This window comes from Tupaia chinensis, unplaced genomic scaffold, assembly GCF_000334495.1.
Source record: "Tupaia chinensis unplaced genomic scaffold, TupChi_1.0 Scaffold143913_1, whole genome shotgun sequence".
Taxonomy (NCBI): domain Eukaryota; kingdom Metazoa; phylum Chordata; class Mammalia; order Scandentia; family Tupaiidae; genus Tupaia; species Tupaia belangeri.
The window spans coordinates 1,156,569-1,179,763 of NW_006203764.1; the positions used below are offsets into that span (position 1 = coordinate 1,156,569).

Consider the following 23,195-nt stretch of genomic DNA (forward strand, 5'->3'; position numbering starts at 1 on the left):
CATTACGCTAACTGCTGGCCCTGAAAGATTTTTTTTTCTTTAACTTTTTGAGCTTCACTTGGCATCCGTAAAGGAGCACTGGGCCCGCTGTCTCTTGTTGGCTTGTTAATAAGAGAGAGCGTGTGTAGAAATGGCTGCGTCACCAGGCACACAGGCGGTGCTAATTCCTAGGCTCTGCACACCTTTGGGGTTGCATATCATACTAGAACTATCAGTGGTGGGTGTTTTGGTGAGACCATAGAGGAATTATGCTGATCTTCTCACATAGACAAAATAAAAGGAGTAGGGGACACAATTAAAGTTATCGTAGATAATGTACGTCAGGTACCTGCTAGAAATTCAGATGAGGTGCCTATCTTCTTATGGGTTTCTGCATAAATTAGCTCATTTTGGCAAACAGTGGTTTTTAGTAATACACCTGTTAGTTTCCTGAAGACACCATACATATTTCCTGTTTTGGTCATGCCATTTTCAGCCTACCTGGAGAGGCAGTGCACAGACACACACACAGGAAATACGGTCTGTGGACTGCCAGGCCTCCTTCTGCCATGACTGTGTACGGATGGAGGGCAAGGTAGAAACACCTTTAGTGGTTTCACAGTGATTATATGTCTGTTGAATATAATAAGATTGATACTTGAATTTTTTTTTTTTTTTTTTTTTTTAATTTTGCTATAGGGCACATGTGCTTGCTGGAAAGACAGAGGGATAGAGAGGTGGGGAGTCAGGAAGCACCCTCCAGGCTACGCTGCAGACCCTTCGCTTCCATTTTCCTCTTGGGATGTTGGGCATGCATCCATACATGTCCAGCACGTTTTCCAAGCCTCGGAGTCTGGGACTTAACCGTGCAGTTGGCCATATGGGATCTGACTGCCTCAACCACCAGGCCACAGGCTGGCCAGCTCCTCAGTTTTAAGTTTAATTTTCTTAGTAGTTATTTCTATGGAATTTTACAAAAATCCATCTCTGATGGATCAGTAATAAAAAAAAAAAAAGCCCAGCATCCTGATTCTTCACCACTGAGCGTTTTAGACACAGTAGGGTCTGCCCAGCAGCTTGCTTGTGGGACAGCTTATGTACTCAGTATACAAAGCAGAGGAAACTGACACGGCTTTGTCTTATTCCCTCTGTGCTGCCACGAGATCTCTGAGCTGTCTGTTAGTCACTCGTACACTCCTTGGGGACTGGGGACACTTGTTTCCCCTGAAATCTGTAGTGTTGTCTTGGGCACATGGTTAGGCATCCCTTAAATTCATCCAGCAGAGAAATGCATGTTTCTCTCTGAACATCATCTGAACAGGTGTACAGCACCTAATTATTACATGTGAGAGGCCTTATTTATTAATGTGTGACTTGTCTCTGTTCTCTGCACTTCTGATGTGGGTCTCATCAGGGAGGAAAAACGTACTGTCAGTGCTTCCATTTCTCAGCTAGTTGAAGTCCGCCAGGTTGGTCATTTCGGCAGTGTGGAATATATTCTTTACCTAATTAGGAGTAACTTGAAATGCATTTTTAAAACCTCTGTTACTTTCATATTGATGCTTGTTTATTTAGACAAAAACTTGGAAGTACGTATCATTTCATATTTCAGACTCGGGGGATGCTATTTGTTTGCATGTAACAACACTACTTTGTTACTGACGGCCCAGGTTTATCGTAGTTATTAAACCTTGGGACACAGTGAAGAATTGTTTGGCACTGCAGAACAGACTGTCCAGCTAACCTTGTGCGGCCTGTGCTGCTGACCGGGAGGCAGGGGATATTCTCCATGGCCACTCATGGCTTCTCTCAGCTCTTTGACGTTAGTCTGTTTCATATATTTTAAAAGAGAGTGGTTTGACTTAATAATGCAATTTTCTGTAAGGAATTTATACTATGTAGTATGACTTCAGAGGAGCCATATGGAATCACTTATGTCAGGTGCGGAACCATTTATCCCCGTGTGCGGAGTTTTTGAATGTGGATATTTCTAAAATAGCTGTAATGGCTGCACTAACTGTTAACCTTCTGTGCTCGTGTAATGCAGTCCATCCTGTAGCTCTTTCCACTTCTCAGCTAGAAGGCCAGCTTTAGGTTACTAGTACTCTGCTAATACCAGGGGCCAGGCGGGAAGATGGGGACAGCTCAGGAGTCTCCTCTGGTGAGAGGATGGTGTGGGGACTACTGGCATTGCTTTGCTGAAGTCCAGTCCTCAACCCCCTGTGCAGTACTTCGGTCAGCAGCTTGGGATCCGGTCCGGAAGGTATTTGGAAATGAGATGATGAGCTATTTCTTCCCCAGGAGGTCCACTCTCAGTGATACGGAGTGATGGGGTAACATGAAAAGAAATAGCCATTCTTTTTTTCCACACACAGCTGGAACCTTTTTATTCCATTGAGAGGGGCACAAGGATTTCTTTGGTGTTAGGCTCCCACGTCCTTGTTCTGTCTAAGCATGGCTATAGAAAGAGAGCATGACCGCTGTGGAAGCCGGGCTTCCTTCTAAGAGAAGCGGGCCGAGCACTTTTCATCTGAAGCTCTCTTCTGAAGCCTAGGTGCTGAGGCTCTAAGTTTCCCCCCGGGTAGTTCACATCTGTCCTGGGCCACATTCTTGAGGTCATCATCCTCAGGTCAGAAGTTGGAAGTAATGTGACCGTCTCTGTCACTGTAAGCCAGCCTCGCATTTGTTTTGCTTGTGCTTGGTCCACACAGCTCTGTGGTCATAGTGGCAGCAATTTCCTCCAAGCTAATCGGACAGAAAATACCAGGATTTTTTTGTTAAGTGTGTTGGCAAACAGTGCATGCATTTCCATTTTAAAGGAGACCTTACAAACAAAAGCTCACATTTTTTTTTTCTCTCAGCAGTGCTTAACTTCCAAATATGTATAATTTCTTTAGATTGATAAAGGAAGCTGGCAAACAAGACCCAGAGCTGGCTTATATCAGCAGCAACTTTATAACTGGACACGGCATTGGAAAGAATCAGCCTCGCAATAAACAGATGGAAGCAGAATTCAGAAAGCAGGAAGAGGTAACTTAAATCAAAATAATTGTACAGTAACAATTTTCAGAAAATACACGGGTAAACTTTGCCCAAAGAAACTCCCTTTCTTCATAGCTCTTTGGCATTTTTTTTTTTTAAACACAAAATTCTTAGATATAGACCAGCTGTGTCCTAGGAGATAGCTATATAGTTATTTCTATGCTTAGAATTAGAATAGCTGTCTGGTAAGCTGATTTATGTTTTGTCATCAACCGTTTCATATATCCTTATCAGATTGCTGTCATGCAACTGTATTTCATAGGGAAGTAAGGCGTTTATACCCATAACTCCTTCGAGTTTCATAGGGCTGTAAAGCAACAAACTGAAACCTTTTCCTAGAGAGTGTTCTCTGTTTTTCATGTAATGTCCTACATTGGTAGAATACTTAAAAACAAATAAACAAACAAAAAAAACCTATATTTTGTGTTGCTCTAGCTTAAAATTGTTTGTGCTTTTAGGTTCTTAATGTTGGAGATAGCATTGTGAGGATGCGAAGAATCTAAGATAGTGCTATGGTTTACAAACAAAAACTTCGTATTCAAAGGTTATATTTAACTTCAGATTAGCAGATAATTCCTATTTGAAGGCATTTTCCACATTACAATAAGCTTTTTTTTTTTTTTTTAGAGTTTTTTTGCTATAGGGCGTGTGTGCTCTCCAGAGAGACAGAGAGAGACAGAGAGGCAGAAAGCGAGAAATCACCTCCCAGAGGGGATGGGCACGCTGCAATCCCTTCTCCATTCTCCTCTCGGGATCTTGGGCACGCATGCACACGTGCCCAGCATGAGTTTTAAGCCACTGGGTCCGGGACAGGAACTGTGGTCAACTACGTGGGAGCCCAGCAACATAGCCATTACACTAACTGCTGGTCCCTACAATAAGCTTTTGATAATATCTCAGTTTTGGGGAACCCAGGACTCAATCTGACAGATCTGACTGTCTGAAAAAAGACTTATGTTATTATTTAACTTCTGGAATAGAGAGTGATGTGATTTTTAAATACAGTATGAAAAAAGCATTTATTGTATGTTTTAATCAGTTCCGACTCCTTAAGTAGAAAATGTTCCAAGGTGCCAGAAAATAAGTAATCCCCTGCTAGTAGTTTTAAATTCCAAGTGAATTAGGGATCTTAGTGATGGAGTTTTGGAGGGATGTTGTCAGTCTCACAGATGTCAGATACCATGTGGGAGGTCCGAATATCAGAGGAACACTCCACAGTTGGATTCATTTGGTCACTTAGTTGGTTAGACCCACGCGTGGTCATTGGAGAAGCCATCTCCTTGAATCTGAAAGCTTCTGTGCTTCATGACCTTGGTGCTTCTACTGGGTAGAAAGGCACTTCGATCGTCATGTCTTCCGTTGAAGACTCGTGCCATCATATTAGTTTCTTTGTCCGGGTGCCCATGCACCCCTAGTTCTCTGTGATACTGTCATCTTGTTAAGCACACGCAGTGTGGGTTGGAAATGGCAGTCACCGTTTGTTCTTACTATATTGTTTTCTTCAGAATATTTCTTAGAATTGCTTTCCTTGGTGGACTTTTTTTCAGGTACTTAGGAAATTTCGAGCACACGAGACCAACCTGCTTATTGCAACAAGTATTGTAGAAGAGGGTGTTGATATACCAAAATGCAACTTGGTGGTTCGTTTTGATTTGCCCACAGAGTATCGATCCTATGTTCAGTCTAAAGGAAGAGCGAGGGCACCGATCTCTAATTATATAATGTTAGCAGATACAGACAAAATAAAAAGCTTCGAAGAAGACCTTAAAACCTACAAAGCTATTGAAAAGGTAAGATGGCAAAATTAAGCTTGTGTCTCTGTTATTCTTTTGTGCATAGAAGTAGTTCTATCTACAGAGAATAGTCTCAATGGGGATGTGCACTGTGGACATCTTAAGGAAATTGAAATGATTACAAAGGCCCAGGAGTAGTTTATCGAGTGAGAGTTCACAGTCAGACAGCAGTGGAAGTGGCCACGTGGACCCCAGGGAAGGCTGTCTGAGAAAGGGTACTGCACGTGTGTGGATAGTGCCGTGATTGCTAGTGGCCTGAGTTGTGCGGTGACTGGAGAGTGGCGACATGGAAGTTAGACGGTGAAAGACTGACAGTCACGTGTGTGTGTGTGTGTGTGTGTGTGTGTGTGTGTCTGTGCTGGGCAGTGTAGACCTTGGACTGTATGGCAACCGTCTCCCCATGGCTGAGAGTCCCTGGGGGACATTTTCTACAAGAAGTGACTTTGGAATTATGGAGTACGTTAGGGGAGAGGTGTTTCCTGTCGAGAGCTTTTTCTGTGGGTGCAGAGGTAGACTGCTAACATGCAGTGAAGAAGATGTTTGTTCTCATTGTGAGTTGTGTTCAAAATGTTCAGATCCTGAGAAATAAGTGTTCCAAGTCCGTGGACACGGGTGAGACTGACACGGATCCAGTCGTGGACGACGATGATGTTTTCCCCCCCTACGTGCTGCGGCCTGATGACGGTGGTCCACGGGTCACGATCAACACAGCCATTGGACACATCAATAGGTATGGTGCAGGTCAGGGCCTGGGGCCCATGAGTAGCGCCACAGTTAAGTCTAATCCTGGGAGTGCTGTGTGCTGTATACATGGTGTACTCACCAGTCCTTTTATTCATGGCTTGCTCTAATATTTGGATGGAAGGAAGAAAATTGTGCTTTTCGATTTTTTAGAAGTTTATTTCTATCATGTCAGAGGTGGGTAGAGACAGACCCAGAGATAGGGACACCTGACAGCGTCATGTTGCTCTGCAGTCCTCACTCTCGCTTGCCAGCCAGCCAGGACCACAGGTGCTCGCATGCATGTGCACCTGGCGTGCACATCGACCTGGGGTCCAAAACCCAGGCCTTCACAGGCAGGCTCTAGACTACACAGCAGCACCATGCAGTCTATGACACTGAAAAGTTGCTTCTTTTGACAAAGCCAAAAACAGTAATATGCCAGAAATAAAATTTTAGTATTCATTGACAAGGCTGACATACAAAGACTTACTTTTTTTTTTTTTTTTTTAAGGTTTTTGCCATAGGTCATGTGCGCTCGCCAGAGAGACAGTGAGACAGTAAGAGGGAAAGTGAGACATCACCCCCTAGGGGGGATGGCCACACCACAAACCGTCCCCCATTCTCCTCTCAGGATTTTGGGCCTGAATGCACACACGCCAGCATGATTTTTAAGCTGCTGGCCTGGTTTTTAAGCTGCTGGGCCTGGGACTCAAACCCTGGTAGAACATGTGGGAATCTGGCACCTTAATACCACGCCACCTGCTGGCCCAAAGGCCTGCTTATTTTAATTAGGTTTAATTTAATTTTGTAATGCTCACTAATTTTTTCCTAAATCCTGAAATTTGTCATTTTACACCACAAATGCAGGGTAATATTGAATTTTCCATTACCAATGAAGTAAAATTATTATAAATTAGTTTGTGTCTTGGGATACAATCTAATTTACTTTTTTCTTGAACTGAGAAAATTTATTTTTTTAAAAAATCTTACCAGAATACCATAATTTATTCATTTATTTTCTTTATTTTAAATTTCTGAAATTCACACATAATAATTGTATGTTTATGGGGTGCAGGCAAATGTGTTGCCACATGCCTGACAGCGTATAACGATCGAATTAGAGTGAGTAGCATATCCATTGTCACAGTTATTTCTGTGTTGTGAGAACAGCTAAAATCTTTTATTGTAGGTCCAGCTGTGGTGGCACAGGTGGTGGGTGCTGTCGTGTGATGCTGGAGCCATATGGGAGGCCCTGGTTTGGAGTAATCCTGGCCTGCTGGAGGGCTGAGTGGGCGTCATGGCATGGCGAGACTCTGCGTGTGTGCGTGTGTGTGTGTGTGTGCTGTGTGTGTTTCTCTCTCTCTCTCTGAAAAAAATGGATAAATGAACTTTAAAAAATCTTGTAGCTATTTTTAAATACACTAACATTTCTAAATGCACGATAGTATTTCTAAGAACTCAGAAAAGCAGTTATATACGGAGTTTATTTATTAGGATAAACTCCTTCGAAAAGGCAAAATAAAGGAACAAGTGTAAGATTTCCTTTTTTACATTTTTTCCTTTGAGATAATTCTGACTTTGACTTATTGTGGGAACTCTGTAATGAGCACCTTTCACACACCCTCCATGCCCTTTTCACCCAGAGAGAACCATTCAAGTTAGAGGAGAATGTTCTTGGTAGCTAAAGGTTCTAATCCAGGAGCACGGTTTGTACCCTATGGTCACGTCTCTCTGGCCTCCTTCATCTGGAACATTCTTTAGTCTTTCCTTGGCTTTAATGACCTTGAAGCTTTGGAAGATTACAGGCCAGTCATCTTGTCGTCTGACTCTCAACTGACGTCTACGTGGCATGTTATCACAGACGAAGGTCGAGCATTTGGGCCAGTATGTCACTGAAGTGACGCAGCGCTCTTCTTGTCCTGTCCTACTGGGTGGCAGACGATACCGACCTGTCCTCTTCCTGACGGTGGTCACTTTGATCACTCGAGTAAGGTCTGCCATCTTCCCTACTCTGGTTACTTTTGCCCTTTTCCTAATTAGGGACTCTTTCATGAAGAGGTACTTTGAGACTAAGTAAAATTTATTCCTCTTCCCAGTTTGACTCATCGGCATAAGTGTCCATTGATATTTCTTATCTGAATTACTACTGTTACGGTTGCTAAAAGGTGATTCCTAATTCCATTTTTCTTTCTGAATTTATTAGTTGGTATTCTATAAAGTAAAGACTTTTCTCCATTTATTCATTCTTTTATGACTTTTAAAAATCTCTATGCAAACATACAGGCTCCTGTTTTATTCAGTAGGTTATCCATTACTGCCAATTATTCTTAGGACATTGGAAAAGTCATGATGTATTTTTCTGTTTTTCCATGCACAAAAGCATCATGACTTTCTTGACAGCTCAGTATTTATTTTGGTGTTAAAATTGTCTCCGACTTGGCCAACAGAGTGCCTGTCAGGCTAGCATCTGGGCCTTTTGGATGTCACCATTGTTCTTTGAATACGTCCTCGTTTCATTGCACACAATGTTCTATACCCGCCTTGAGTGTACTCCCTGCCCCAGCCGGACGCTGGCTGCTTCTCTGAGCAGGTCTGGTTCCTTTCGGTTGAGAATGAGCTATGTTTAGAAACCCAGGTCTAGGTGTGAGGTGTGTTCACTGCCAGCACCACTGCTGTTGCTGCTGCCAAACTTTTAGTAGATCGAGCTGGACAGTTTTATTTATTTAGGTATAAATGTATATATAAAATAGATATTCACATACCCATTTTCCAAACTCGTTTATTGCTTTCATGAGAGAGAGAGAGAGAGAGAGAGAGAGAGAGAGAGAGAGAAAGACGAGCACCTCAGCAGTGGTTCATGACCCAGCCCTCCCCTTAGCCTGCCCAGCAAGCCAGGATGCCTGGAGTGTGCATGCTGACCTGGGAACCAAACCCTGGTCTCCCACATGGCTTCAGCATTGCAGAGTGGAATGCCGTGGCCAATGCTGCACCCCCACCCTGGGCCCCATGTACACATTTACGTCTGTATCTATTTCTGTGCCTTTCTACCTACCTGTTGATTTCTGCATTTTCAGTGTAACAGAGGATTCGGTCTAGATGTCTCCGTTTTTCCTTTTTTTTTTTCTTTTTTTAAAAAGTTTTTGCCATAGGGTGCATGTGCTGGCCAGAGAGAGACAGTGAGAAGGAAAGTGAGAAATCACCCCTGGGGGGATAGCCACGCTTCAATCCCTTCTTGTCCTTTACCCTCCTGGTATTTTGGGCATGTGCACACACACCCACAGCATGATTTTCAAGCTGCCAGGTCTGGGGCCCAAACTGTGGTCAGCCATGTGGGAGTCGAGTACCTTAACCACTGTGCCACCTGCTGGTCTCTAGATTTCCCCTTTTGCTCTGTGTATCTCCCTTCTCCTAGAGCGAGAAGTCTGGCTCCCATTATCCTCAGAATTACTCCTCACATGTTCAGTGTTTCTTTGTGTTGCTATTCTCCCTGCTCTGTAGGTCTGTCACCGTGTTTGGGTCCTTCAGTTGGACAGGTCCTAGCCCACAGGGCTGCTGCCCACTCCAAGCCCCTCCCCATGTGGGTCCTATCTCGGAGCCTTCTTTACACAGGGCCTTCTGTCTCTGGGCTAGCTCTCTGCCTGCCCCAGCAACCTCCTGTGGGGCTGTTCAGTGCTGCTCTCGTTCCCATGCCCTCCTGTGTCAGCATAGGGCCGTCCTTCCGCTCTCTTCGGGTGCCTTCCTTGTAGTTGCTGGCAAATAAAAGATCACAAAGGAGGAAACACAGGCAGTACGGTTGCTTAACAGACTTCAAAAATGCTTTGTACAGTGTCCAACGTTGTAACATTAGACACGTGGCTATCTAAGTTAAATAGCAAATGTGTCCCTCGGTTGCACTTGTCACGTTTCACGTGCTAGCACCACGGCCTGTTGCAGCTTCTTTGCAGACGGTTCTGCTCTATCATACTGAAAGTCTGAGGCACTGAAGTTCAGACTCCACGGAAAAATGCCAGTTCAGTCGAGGGGAGGAGGGACAGAAGGAATCAAACTTGGTGAATGTAAGTGCAGTTTGTTCCGTGGATTTCTCAGTCATGGATTCAGCCTCAGAATTTCTTTTTCTTCACAGGTACTGTGCTAGATTACCAAGTGATCCGTTCACTCACCTAGCTCCTAAATGTAGAACTCGGGAGTTGCCTGACGGTACCTTTTACTCAACTCTTTATCTGCCAATTAACTCACCTCTTCGAGCCTCCATCGTTGTAAGTTTAGAAAAAGAAGTGATTGTGCCTTTTTAATCCTGTCATTAATGATTTTTTTTTCAGTTTCTCTAAGCCATAAGCTATAGATTAAATTCAGTGTTAAAATCTACTTTAAGAAGCAAATTTTTACATCTCTTTTGTAGTTCACTATGTGTTCAAATTTTTAATAGATTTCTAACTTAGAAACGGATTAACTCACCTCTGAGGTCTCCTCCTTGGTCTTACTGGTGCAAACAGCACGGGCAGACTCATTCTGTGGTGACCTAAATACGACCGTGATGCAAAATTCGTGAAATGTAGTCGAACTGCTCTAGCCGTTCGAGTAATGTTGGCTTAAAAAAACATACCTTTTGTAGCCGCTGTCCTCGCTTTCATTACTGATTTCCAGATTTTCCAGGATGACCAATTGTATTAGAGCACATAAAAAGCTTGGTCTTACTAATTAATCTATGTTATAGTTATAGCCTGATATATCTTTAGCTTGTTTTTCTTTTTGTTGTTGTTATGTATTTGTAAGTTAGTAAAAATGAGATACTTTAACATTTTATTGAAATTTAATCAGAATTGTGAAATTTTAGTTACGGCTTAGTTTTTTTTTTATTTATTTTTTATCGGATAGGGTGTTGAAAGATGGATATTTCAGATATGGAAAGAGGATTTTTAAGAGCCCAGTGGCATTTTGCACGATGCAGGACTTTGCTGAACTGAACTGGGAGTCGTTGAGGCAGGTCGTAGATGTGCTGGAGATGACATGAGTATGAGCATACACAATGGAAAGGTGTCTTGTTATTTTCAGGGTCCTCCAATGAGCTGTGTACGATTGGCTGAAAGAGTTGTAGCTCTCATTTGCTGTGAAAAACTGCACAAAATTGGTAAGGATATTTGAAAAGCCACATGCAAATAAGAATAAATTATTAACCTTGTAAAAACAAAAAGGCGTGTGAAGGACTGTGCGGTCTCTACATTCTGTAGAGCAGTGGCCTTGCCGCTCTGGGCGTGCTTTGCGCCTGTAAACCTGGCGTGCAGAACTCGGCCGTCCTGCAGCGCGTGGGACCGCTTCCTCTCCACCACTGTCCTGCACACTGGCCTTCGTTTGTCCCCTTTACTGATCCCTTTTATGTACCCAGTGGTGTCCTCATAACTGTGGAATCCCGTAGCACCAACATGTGCATTTTAATGTCAGTCTCTCAAAGTAGTCTACACCAGTGTGGAAATGAATCCTATGTTCTTTTCTAATGGGAAGGCTTGTTTTCCATGATTTCTTTATTTAGAAGTGACACGTGTTGTTGTCCTGTTTAGATGTTTTTATTTTTGAACCTTAGAATTTGTAATGCTGCTTACATTAAATATATGAATGCGAAAATAGTATTTTTGACATATGTCCTCTGATGACTTTCACATTATGAAAAAAAGCCAGGGTGCGTTCATTTCCTTTACTCTGCGGTAGCTGCCTGTGTAGTACTGCCCTAGATTTACTGCCTCCTCAGAGAGGTGGACTCTGGGTGTTTATGTCCGTTCTCTTAATATTTCTTAGGTGAACTGGATGACCATTTGATGCCAGTTGGGAAAGAGACTGTTAAATATGAAGAAGAGCTTGATTTACATGATGAAGAAGAGACCAGTGTTCCAGGAAGACCAGGTTCCACCAAACGAAGGCAGTGCTACCCCAAAGCAGTTAGTATTGATTAGAACCAAATACAAATCTAGCCTCTCTGAGTTTATTTCCTGCTACATCAAGCGTCAACTCCTCTGCTTGGTGGGCCTTTCAGGCCCTTGTAATTTGCCCCACGCTGTGGACCACGGTTCTGTTTTCCTGGCCTGTTTGGTTCTTTTCTTTTCTCTGTTCCTGTGCTCTCCCCTCCTCAGATGTTGCTTTCGATTTTCTTCTCAGGAGGATTCTTGGAGTCACCTATGAGGTTCTACCCAGAATCAGCCTGTTTTACTTAGACAGTCTTTGTTTCATTCGCTTTAGTGGTGTGACTTCTGCTTTACTTGTGAGGGGGATAAGACAAGGATTCCCTGGTACAGCAGACAGGTGAAAAGACACCCCCTGAAGATGACGAGCACCCTGCACGGTGGGAGCACAGCCACCTGTTGGGAGTTAGGGCCTGAGCCCTGAGCTGAAAGAAGTCACACTTAACGTATCTCTGAATCTGGCTTCTAGTTATACCCCTACTTGACTTAAATATTTCTTCTGTGATATTTGTTAATACTGTTACCTCATGAGAACCCTAAAGAAAAACAAAATTTTATTGTTTACTTTCATCCTTGCCTAAATTGTGGTTCTTTTTGTTTTTACAGTTTTACCAAGTTAACACCCATCTAATCATTCACAAGATTCAAAATCATGAATATATTTTTTAAAATTATGCCTGTTGCCCATTTTCCTGTAGTGCTTGCTTTCTGCATACCTGATATTTTCTTATTTGACTCCATTCATGTGATAAAAATCATTACTGACGAGTGTCCCGAGAAGCACAGCACTGTCTGACATTCAGTGCAGTTAATGGATAAGTTCTGTACGAGCTGATATTCTGTTACTCGTAACCATCTCCTTCCCAGCGTTTCCATATTGCTAACTACAGGTGCCATTACGACATTAAGCGCAGAATTTTAAGACCCAAATCGGAAGGGTTGTGCTAATTTTGAAAATTTAAGAGATAATCTGAGCTTAATTTAATTATAGTTACCCCACATAATGAGATAGTCATTAAAAATGATGATACTGATTCATATTAACTCTGAACAATACAATCAGTGTAGTAACGAGGTAAAAATCAGATTCTCTCTCTCTCTCTCTCTCACACACACACACACACCAATATTGTATGATTCCATTTGTTTTGAAAATATGTGTATGTTTATATACACACTTATACCTAGAAAGAAAGTGGGAAGATATACAGTATAGCAAAATGTTAATAAAAGTTCTCTTTAAATTGTAGGATTATATATGATTTTTAAAAATTGCCTATCTTTATTTTCTGATACTTTGCAGTGGGTGAATACTTAAAAAGCCCAAGGGAGGAAGAGATTTTTTTTGGTCAAAATAAATAGATCAAATGAATAGTATCTTTAAAAAAAGATCCAGCCATGTTTGGTTGTTTTATATAATGTTAGTTATTAATTGTGTGGTTATAATGTATTGATACAATGTCCTGTTGAACTTTGTGAACTTGATGAACTTGTGCCTCTGTGAGACCCAGACCTGAGAAATGCTGACTTCCCTAGCAGGGTTAAAAAATAAGGAAGTCTTGTGCCCCTGGTATTTGCTTAGCTTTTTCTCATCAGCTTTTAAGCCAAGAATAAGTTTATTTTCTTGCCAACATCTGGAAAAGAGGCTATTATATTATACTTGAGCATGATGCTAAATTTTTCTCTCCAACCCCAGATCCCAGAATGTTTAAGGGATAGTTATCCCAAACCCGATCAGCCCTGTTACCTGTATGTGATAGGAATGGTGTTAACTACTCCTTTACCTGATGAACTCAACTTCAGAAGGCGGAAGCTCTACCCACCAGAGGATACCACCAGATGCTTCGGAATACTGACAGCCAAACCCATACCTCAGGTAGACACTTCATATTGAGTATGTTAAACATATCTTTTATTTTTTAAAAGGAATGAAAAATGAAAACTTTGGTAGAAAGAGCCTGTGTCCCTCAGTGAGTCGAATATTTGAAGATCGAGGTGTCTCTTCTGTTCCTCTAATAGAACATATCATTCCTCCTGTGAAGCTGACCGTAATGCCATAAAACGCCTGTTAACTTTGTGGGGTGCTTTGTTTTTCTTTAAGATTCCGCATTTTCCTGTGTACACGCGCTCTGGAGAGGTGACTATATCCATTGAGTTGAAGAAGTCTGGTTTCACGTTGTCTCTACAAATGCTTGAGTTGATTACAAGACTTCATCAGTATATATTCTCACATATTCTTCGGCTTGAAAAGCCTGCACTAGAATTTAAACCCACAGACGCTGACTCAGCATACTGCGTTCTACCTCTTAATGTTGGTAAGAAGAGTCCAGACTGGGTGTTCACTTATAGTGGCTAAGAAACGAAAGTTGTGCTTGGCAGTTAGCTTACTGTGTATATGACCAAAAAAACTTGTATTCGATGGCTCTAAATTAGAGTCATCTAATGAAAATGTAGCTTAAGACTATTATCTGTATTCCTTCATTTATTTATTTTTTTACCAAATCGTAATGAGTCTTTTCCTTCCCTAAGTTAATGAATCCAGCACTTTGGACATAGACTTTAAGTTCATGGAAGATATTGAGAAATCTGAAGCTCGCATAGGCATTCCCAGTACAAAATATTCAAAAGAAACACCTTTTGTTTTTAAATTAGAAGATTACCAGGATGCAGTTATCATTCCAAGGTAGGTTTTCCCGTGAGAAGGAAACGGTGTTGTGGTGCTATGTCAAAAGCTGTGCCTGTCCCTGTGAGAGCACACCAGATGGACTGTGGCTTCAACATTTATCTTGCTGGTAGAAAATTGGGGGCCCGGGGTGAAGGGCACAGGATTCCCACGTGTGTGACTGTGGTTCAGGTCCCTGTCCTAGCGACTTGCTTTCTCACTTTTTCTGTCTCTCTCTCTCTGCCCTCTTGGGTCAAATTAAAATAAGTAAGTAAATAAATAATTCTTTAGGAAAAAATAATAAATTAAAAAAGAAAATTTAAATTTGTCTTTATGATAGGCCTGTTTGTTATGGTTTACTTGCTAAAGAAACAAAATCTAAAATTGCATGGGAAGGGGTTTTACTTTGTGACAGTCACATAACCTGAATATCGTTGATGGATTTTCTTCTTAAAATAGCCATCATTTTAATCCTTGAGTCTTATTATAGAATTTGATCATGGAATGTTTGCAAGAAATAATCTCATCGAGCTCACTGAAAATAATACCTCAGAATGCTACTTTCTCATTTTGTAAACATTTTAGAGGGGAGTTTTTGGGCAATATAGTGAAATATGGGCACTTTTAAGGGAATTAGATTACTGACTATAATTCTGTAATTCAGTCTTGGATTTTTTTTTTTTTTTTTTGGCCTGGCAAAGCCATATTTTAAATGTTAGCTGTTGTCATGACTTAGAGACGTGGGGGTATGGGGGTGATCAGCTCATGAAGAATTAGAGACACAGGGAACCAGCAGTTAGCGTAATGGCTATGTCGCTGGACTCCCACGTAGTCGACTGCGGTTCGGGTCCCAGACCCGGTGGCTTAAAACTCACGCCGGGCGCGTGTGCGTGCGTGCCCAAGATCCCGAGAGGAGAATGGAGGAGAAGGGATTGCGGCGTGACCATCCCCCCTGGGGGGTGATTTCTCGCTTTCTGTCTCTATGTCTCTGTCTGTCTGGCGAGCGCACGCGCCCTATAGTGAAAATCTCTCCAAAAAAAAAAAAGAATTAGAGACACAGACTTGGGCAGGCAAGAGGAGTCTATTAAGAGAGCGAAAGACCAACTGATCTCCCAAGCAGAGAGCAGAATGGGTTGCTGACGGGGACCTGAGGTGAGGGGCTTCTAAGTCTGGGTCAGAGGGGCTTTGTTCGGGCTTGTTCTCAGGAAGGACTTGTGCCTCATTCCTGTTGTGGGGGTCACACGCTAGATGAGTCTGGTTATTTTCCTTAGTTTTAGACTGGTACAAAGGTCAGGAGACACTCTTTACCTAAAAGCTTTAGGCCATAAAAGACCATTACTTTCTTCCTGGAATATGATGGGGCCGGAAAAAAAGCCTTTGTTTTAGGTCAATCATTAAGTCACTGCTGCAAGCTATTTCTTGTGTTGCTGGTGAGCGATTGTGTCTCCTTCATCTTAAAACAGAGAGCCATTTTGTGACTCCATTTTGGGCCTATACTCTAACTATAATTCTTAGGGTCCCTGTTTCCTACCGCACGTGGGTTTTTGTAAGGCTTTTACAAAGAAGTAATGGTTAATGGTCACGAGATTTCTCCCATGATTCAGCTCATGGTAAGGTGCCTGGTGACTCTCATTTGGCCCTTTGCCCTGTGTTTTGGGCCTATCTCAGTTTTCACTGGGCCCAGGTGGGTTTTCTGTCAGACTTAGATTCTGGAGTTAAGAAATTACCAGGCCCCGGACTTTGACTCTACTTGTTCTTCTGTGTGTCCTGTGGGGAGGTCTGTAAGGGTTTGGCCTGGAAGGGCAAGGGTTAGGGAAGAGGGAGTGTCAGTTTTCAAAGAGCAGGGCTCAGCTGGCTGGCTTTGAGTGACCCCCTTTTTGTCAGTAGTCTGTCCTGGCCCCTGGATGCCTACCTGCCTAGCCAGTCTGTCTTGTCAGACTGTTGCTGTTCGAGTTAATGCACTGATACTTTTCGTGACAGGTATCTTTCATGCTTAGCATTAGTCATGGAAAAGCTATTTTTTCTGTTATCGGGATATCGTTAAGTTTTCCATACTGTTTATACTGATGAAATATGTGTTTAAAGGTGTCTTTAAGTTTGCATATATTATCAAAGTATAGATATTTAAAACAAGAATAATAATAAAAAGGGAAAAAGGAGAGTTAATTTTTATTTGATCAAAGTATACGTATACTTTTATTGTCTCAAATACACTTGAAATAGATCCTTTGGAATTGTTTTCATTGGTGGTACTTATTTTTACCTTTTCATTTCTTAATGGTAATTTACATTTGACTGTTAAAAAAAAGTTGTGTGGGACCAGCAGTTAGCGTAATGGCTATGTCGCTGGACTCCCATGTAGTCGACCGCGGTTCACGTCCCAGACCCGGTGACTTAAAACTCACGCCGGGCATGTGTGTGTGCGTGCCCAAGATCCCGAGAGAAGAATGGAGGAGAAGAAATTGCAGTGTGGCCATCCCCCCTGGGGGGTGATTTCTTGCTTCCTGTCTCTCTCTCTCTATCTGTCTGGCGAGCACATGCACCCTATATCAAAAACCTCTCAAAAAAAAAAAAAGTTGTGCTGTGGCTTGCAGGTGGCATGGTGGTTAAGGTGCTAGGCTACCACATAGCCTATCATGGTTCAAATCCTGAACCTGGTAGCTTGCTTTCTCACTTTCCCTCTCTGTCTCTTCGGTCAAATTAAAAATAAATTAATAATAATAATAATAATAAAATAAAATGAATAAGTCTTTTAAAAAAATAAAGCTGTGCTCTGAGAATGGTTGATTTAAACCAAAAGAACAACTGGTTGTTTTTCTTTTTTAGATACCGCAATTTTGATCAGCCTCATCGATTTTATGTAGCCGACGTATACACCGACCTTACCCCCCTCAGTAAATTCCCTTCCCCTGAGTATGAAACTTTTGCAGAGTATTATAAAACAAAGTATAACCTCGACCTGACCAATCTCAACCAGCCACTGCTGGATGTGGACCATACCTCTTCAAGGTAAGGCGCTGGGAAATGTGAGGTGCCCTCCGGCATCCTGTGCAGGCTCCTGTCCTTCCTCTTGCCCGTGGGACTCCAAAGCCGGGAGGGCCTCTGCACTCTAGTGCCCTGGGGGCCCCAGACTTGCTGTGCCGGCCCACCGGAGCTAGAGAACCTTCGGGAGAGTGTATTTTTGTCTGTTTGATAAGTTTGTTTTGGAATTTTTGTAGACTGAATCTTTTGACACCTCGACATTTGAATCAGAAGGGGAAAGCTCTTCCTCTCAGCAGCGCCGAAAAGAGGAAAGCCAAGTGGGAGAGCCTGCAGAATAAGCAGGTAACCGTCAGCTCCTACCGGCATACCTTACTGTTCTAATGATAGCTTCGAATTTCATCAGGTTAGCTGAGTGATTTGTGAGTTGTTGTTGTTGTTGTTGTTTTTTTAAAGAATTATTTTATTTAACTTTATTCATTTTAATTTGATTAGAGAGGTACAGAGCGAGAGTGAGAGAGAAAGCAAGCCACCAGGTCCAGGACTCAAACCGCATTTGGCCAGGTGGGAGTTAGACTTCCTTAACTACCACGCCACCTGCCAGCCCCAGATTTGTGAGTGTTTTTGGAAGTTATGAAACCATTAGAATTTGTTTTGTTTTAATCAACATTATGTGTTGAATTTTATTTGGATGTCCTTTTTGGTAAATTTTGAGAGTTTTGCTTTTACAAATGGCCTATTAACATAATTATGTTACAGACTCATCCTCATAAATCCTAGGATAAATCCCATTTGGCAGTAGGATTTTTTTTTTAATTTATTTATTTGCTTATCTATTTATTTGTTGTGATTTTCAAGATGCCAGGTCCAGGACTTGAACTGCAGTCAGCCATGTGGGAATCCAGCATGCTAACCACCATGCTACCTGCTGGCCCACATAAAGGATTTTATTTTATTTTATTTACTTTTTAAATTTTTTGTCAAAGAACATGTGTGCTGGTCAGACAGAGAGAAATATGTTAAGTGATAAAGCACCCCCTCAGGGCACGGTTATGGCACAATCCCCCTCCATTGTACCTCCACTCAGGATTTGGGCTGTGCGCACCCATTGCCTGCATGTTTCGCCAGGTTTGGGACTTGAACTATAGTAGTCGGTTGTGTGGGATCTAGTTGCCTTAACTACCACGCCACAGGCTAAATGTTTTAAGTATTTTTTTAAATCACATATTACTAGTAATTATGATTTTCATCTTTAGCCATTAGTGAATTTTCCTTTTCTTATTTGTGTGTGTGTGCACTTTATACTTAACAGTCCACTTTCCTCCTTCCTCAAAGATACTGGTTCCAGAACTCTGTGCTATCCACCCAATCCCAGCCTCACTGTGGAGAAAAGCGGTTTGCCTCCCCAGCATCCTTTATCGCCTTCACTGCCTTCTGACTGCAGAGGAGCTGAGAGCCCAGACGGCCAGCGATGCTGGCGTGGGAGTCAGATCCCTTCCTGCAGATTTTAGGTACGTTGGTGCTATTGACCAGAAAGAGCATAGGTGGTGAAGTCTTAGTTGCAAACATTAAAATCATAAACATTCTTAAGAGAGTCGGAAGGAAACTTGGATGTCCGATGAAATAAACGCACTGTCTGACTGCTAAGTATTTCAGGTCGTTACGTGCTGTCTCTGTTCCTGTCAAGGTAGAGCAGTGCTATGCCCCTAAGGTCAGGAGTCATTCCTTCTTCAGAGTACTGCCAGAAGTGAAATGGGAACAGTTTTTGTTATGTGCCAGCATTTTAGGACTGCTTTCTTTCTTTTTTTTTTTTAAAGAGTTGTTTGTTTATTTGATTCCATTTGTTATTATTATTATTATTATTATTATTTTAATTTGATCAGAAAGAGACAGAGAGAGAAAGGGAAAGCGAAAAAGCAAGCCACTAGGTCTGGGACTTGAACTGCAGTCAGCCATGTGGGAATCCAGTGCCCTTAACTACCACGTCACCTGCTAGCCCCCAGGACTGCTTTCTTAAAACACACACACACACACACACACACACACACACACACGTACACACACGTATAGAGAGAGAGGGAGGGAGGGAGAAGCAATTGCCTCAGTATGTTCTTTGTCTTCATTATTCCCTTCCTATTAGTAAAGTCTCTGCATTCCAAAGAAATTGTGGGTTCAACCGCTCACATTAATTTTGGCAAGACCGAGATGGTTGTAGGGAGTGAAGACTTTCAAAACAGAAGGGCAGTAATCACAAGTGTACTTACTCAGTATTCATTGCAGTGCGCAGGTTCCTGGGACACTTGCTTCTCTTCCAAAAGGGGGGGTGTTCCCGGGGGTCTCGCTTTCCAAATTCAGATTGCTGTTGCTCTGAGCCTAGCCCTTTCACAGGATCTGATGGAAAGTTACAAAACTGTCTTTGCAGATACCCTAACTTAGACTTCGGGTGGAAAAAATCTATCGACAGCAAATCTTTCATCTCAATTTCTAACTCCTCTTCAGCTGAAAGCGATAATTACTGTAAGCACAGCACAATTGTAGTCCCTGAAAATGCTGCACATCAAGGTGCTACTCGAACCTCCTCCCTAGAAAATCACGACCAAATGTCTGTGAACTGCAGAGTGCCCGTCGGTGAGTCCCCCCGGAAGTCCCACATCGACGTCCCAGCAGATCGGACAGCTCTGAATGGTCTTTCGTACAGTAAAAGCCTTGCCAATGGCGGTTATGGTTTGGCTAACAGAGACTTTTGCCAAGGAAATCAGCTGAATTTCTGCAAGCAGGAAGTACCTGTACGACCAGCTACCTCGTTCCCCGTTCAGAATTCACACAGTTGCCAGAGCCAGCCCACGCCCAGCGATGAATGTACTCTACCGAGTAATAAATACCGCGATGGAAACGCGAACACATCTACCTCAGATGGCAGCACGCCGGCCGCAGGGCCTGGTGCCCCGGGCGTGGCGAGAGCACTCCAGGACAGGCTGGCTTCTGAGCAGAGCCCTCGTGTGGGGTACTCCCCCCGCACTCTCGGCCCCAATCCTGGGCTCATCCTGCAGGCTTTGACTCTGTCGAATGCTAGCGATGGGTTTAACCTGGAGCGGCTCGAAATGCTCGGCGACTCCTTCCTAAAGCACGCCATCACCACGTACCTGTTTTGCACTTACCCTGATGCTCACGAGGGCCGCCTTTCGTATATGAGAAGCAAAAAGGTAAGATAGGGCAAGATCGAAGCTTTGCCTCTGAGTAGGTTCTCAGACGTGCCCAAATGTGTGGGGAACCTTGGCTGTCCTCGGAGGGTGTGACCTTCCCCGGCAGGCTGAAGGCACTGGGGCAGCTGCCCTGCATTGACACAGATCTGCCCTACACCGAGCGCACACTCAGGTGTGGGGGTTGGTTGATCTGTGTGTGCCTTATTTATTGAGAAAAGGTTAAAATAAAGCTGCAAGATTGTGCACACTTACTAGACCCTGGGGGGTGATGCAAACCGATGTGTGTGTAGTCATTCAAGAAGCCCGACCTCATGCTGGGCTGAGTGAGACGCTTATCTGGGAAGTGCCGTCTTGGTTCCCAGGGCGTACCAACACGAGGAAGGCAGGCCTCTCAGAGGGGCTCGTCTTCAGTTTTGGAGAGTCGGCAAGGGGAAGCGTAACAGCACTGCACACAGCCCTGGGCTCCGCAGTGTGAGGAGAGAGCTGGGAGGGTTCTGGGGGAGCATGTTCTTAAACTCCTGTGGAATGCAGGCGGAAGGAGAGAAGTCAGGAAGGTAAGATATTTAAGCGATGATAAAGAGGCAACACAAAGGGAATGCCATACCAGGAAAACTGAAGTCAGACACAGAAATTAGAGTACAGAAAGCAGCCAAGAGAACAACCAGCCTAACGGTAGGGACAAGTCCCGAGCTGAGTGTTAACTTCCAGAGTTTAAATGGAAAGAGCAGACCACAGCAACACTGCAAATTCAACAGAAGAGCGATTAGTTACGTGAGTCTGAGCTAGTGAAATATAATTATTTTTACTTTAGACTAAAACAGTACTGATCTTCAATGCTTTGATTTCCTTATTTTTTGTCTTCTCTTGGACTGTTGATCAGTTCATGTACCTACTATTTGAACTGAGTCCTAACCTTTTCCATGGCTTTAAGTTTTAAGCAAATTTTTCTTAATGTTTTTTAATATGATCAGTTACAACTAAAACTTTTCTCCTTGAACTTTAAAAAAAATGCTTTTAAAAAAGAAAAGGCAACACAGAGCAGCCCTAACCTCAGGGACAGCATCCAGAGCTGCTGCGTCCCTCCGCACTCACTAGGGAGGGTATGGCTGTGGGTCGTGGGCTGCTAAGAAGAGGTCAGTTCACAGTGCGCAGATGGGACAGGTGGCATTGTGGGGACACGGGCATAAGCTGAGGTGGCGGTGGTCAGCACTGTGGAATTCCAGATGGAGACTGGCGAGGCAGGAGTGAGGGCTTAGAATTCCGGCCGAAGGATCCTGCATGTATTTTGAATGTCATAGGCATTGTCGAAGGCATTTTGAGCTAGGAACTTTAAATATGAATAATGTGGTTTAAGGTGATTCGTCTGGTAGCAGAATGTAGTATGGGTTGAAAAGCAAAACCCACATAAAACCAGAAGCAGAGAACGGGATAGAAGCAGATTCTGGTAGTGAGGAGGGCTGAGGTCAGTGGCGAGCCCAGAGGGAGTGGGAGTTCCAGCTCACGCCCGCCAGGAGCGTGCTCTGCCTGACACTCTTCTAGTCACCTTCCATACATCATCCCATTGCCTCTTCAGATTCGGAGAGGCGTGGTTTTTCATCATCTCCATCTCGTAAATGAGGACAGCGAGGTGAGAGGTCACATGGCGAGTAAGTGGCAGAGCTGGGACTGAGCCCAGACAGTGCGGCTCGGGGACCTTGCTGTTCACCATTGCCCAGCCGGCCCCAGCCTGCCCTGATGGCGCCCGGAGGCCAGGCCCTGGCTGAGCATTTTACAAGCATTGTCTCATTGATCTCGGCAAGTCCCGGGGGAGGCTCACACGTCCCCATTTTGCAGATGGGCGAACTCTTGCAGAGCCTGATTACCTTGTGTAAAGCCATCTGCTGATACAGTCTGTGATACCCAGTGTGTGTCTGATCCCAGAGCTGGAGGCCACGTCCCTACCCTCTGTCTCTTGCTGCCTCCTTAAGACAGGTGACACCAGCATCACCATGTGCACTGGGAGGTGGCAGTGGTGGTGAAGGTCGAGATGTGGGAGGAAGGCTCAGGGTGGGGTGAGACCCCACGGCAGTGAGGCAGAGGGGCCAGGCGGCTGGGGGCTCAGCACTCAGGTACGTGCAGTTTGGAGAGCATCTCAGGAGAGTGATAACTGAAACTCTGAGAAGGCATGAGATTTCCAAGGGAGAAGCAGGAGGAAGAGATCAGAAACTGAGTATGAAGTAGGAAATGTGTGCTCTACTAGCTAGGAAAGAGATTATTTTATATCCCCAAAATCCATCCATTTGCTCAGAAACCTTCAACAACTCCTTTCTGCAGAAGTCCTGCTCACTCCCTCAGCCTGGTGGCCAGGCCCTCTCAGCATGCTCACCCCCGCACGGGTCCTGCCCAGCCGAAGCCCTCGCTGCTGTCCTTCAGGCCGCATGCCCCCACCTGGCCTCTGCGCCCTGGCTGATGTCCTTCCCATCTTAGACCTCCATTGAAACTCTGTCGGAGAGGACTGGGCTCCCCTGTGTCTGCTCCGTGTGCTCTTGTCCCAAGTCCGTCCTTCGCTCCCACTCTCCTGCCAACCTTTCCTGCGGACTTTCAGTGTGATTTCGCGCCCTTCGAGTCCTTGGGCTTTGTCCTCTTAGTAACTGCGATGTTTGTTCTGCGTGTGGGAGGGAAGCTGGCATCTCGCCAGCCAGCCCCCAGGAGCGGGCAGAGTGCCTCTGCATGCAGCGTAGTTGTCCCTGCATGCAGCATGGTTGTCCCCTGCGGACTCACCTGCTGGCCCCTCCCAGCAGTCCTCTGGCTCCCTCAGCGCTGCCTGAGCCCGGGCCTTTCATGGTGAGTGCTTGTTAAATAGCAGTTGAGATACATGGAAAAA

General features: G+C 43.9%; 1 protein-coding gene across 2 annotated transcripts in view; it reads left to right on the plus strand.

Moving 5' to 3' along the window:
- The window catches only part of DICER1 (dicer 1, ribonuclease III), a 59,987-nt gene that overhangs the window by 22,871 nt on the left and 13,921 nt on the right, over positions 1-23,195 (plus strand). For both annotated transcript variants that reach the window (XM_006165371.3, XM_027767087.1), the window contains 13 exons: positions 2,877-3,009; positions 4,569-4,811; positions 5,390-5,544; positions 9,661-9,793; positions 10,590-10,665; positions 11,328-11,467; positions 13,185-13,364; positions 13,590-13,803; positions 14,018-14,171; positions 16,977-17,159; positions 17,369-17,474; positions 18,465-18,640; positions 19,552-20,332. In XM_006165371.3, the coding sequence (XP_006165433.2) occupies positions 2,877-3,009; positions 4,569-4,811; positions 5,390-5,544; positions 9,661-9,793; positions 10,590-10,665; positions 11,328-11,467; positions 13,185-13,364; positions 13,590-13,803; positions 14,018-14,171; positions 16,977-17,159; positions 17,369-17,474; positions 18,465-18,640; positions 19,552-20,332 (2,674 nt within the window). The remainder of the gene's footprint in view (positions 1-2,876; positions 3,010-4,568; positions 4,812-5,389; positions 5,545-9,660; positions 9,794-10,589; positions 10,666-11,327; positions 11,468-13,184; positions 13,365-13,589; positions 13,804-14,017; positions 14,172-16,976; positions 17,160-17,368; positions 17,475-18,464; positions 18,641-19,551; positions 20,333-23,195) is intronic.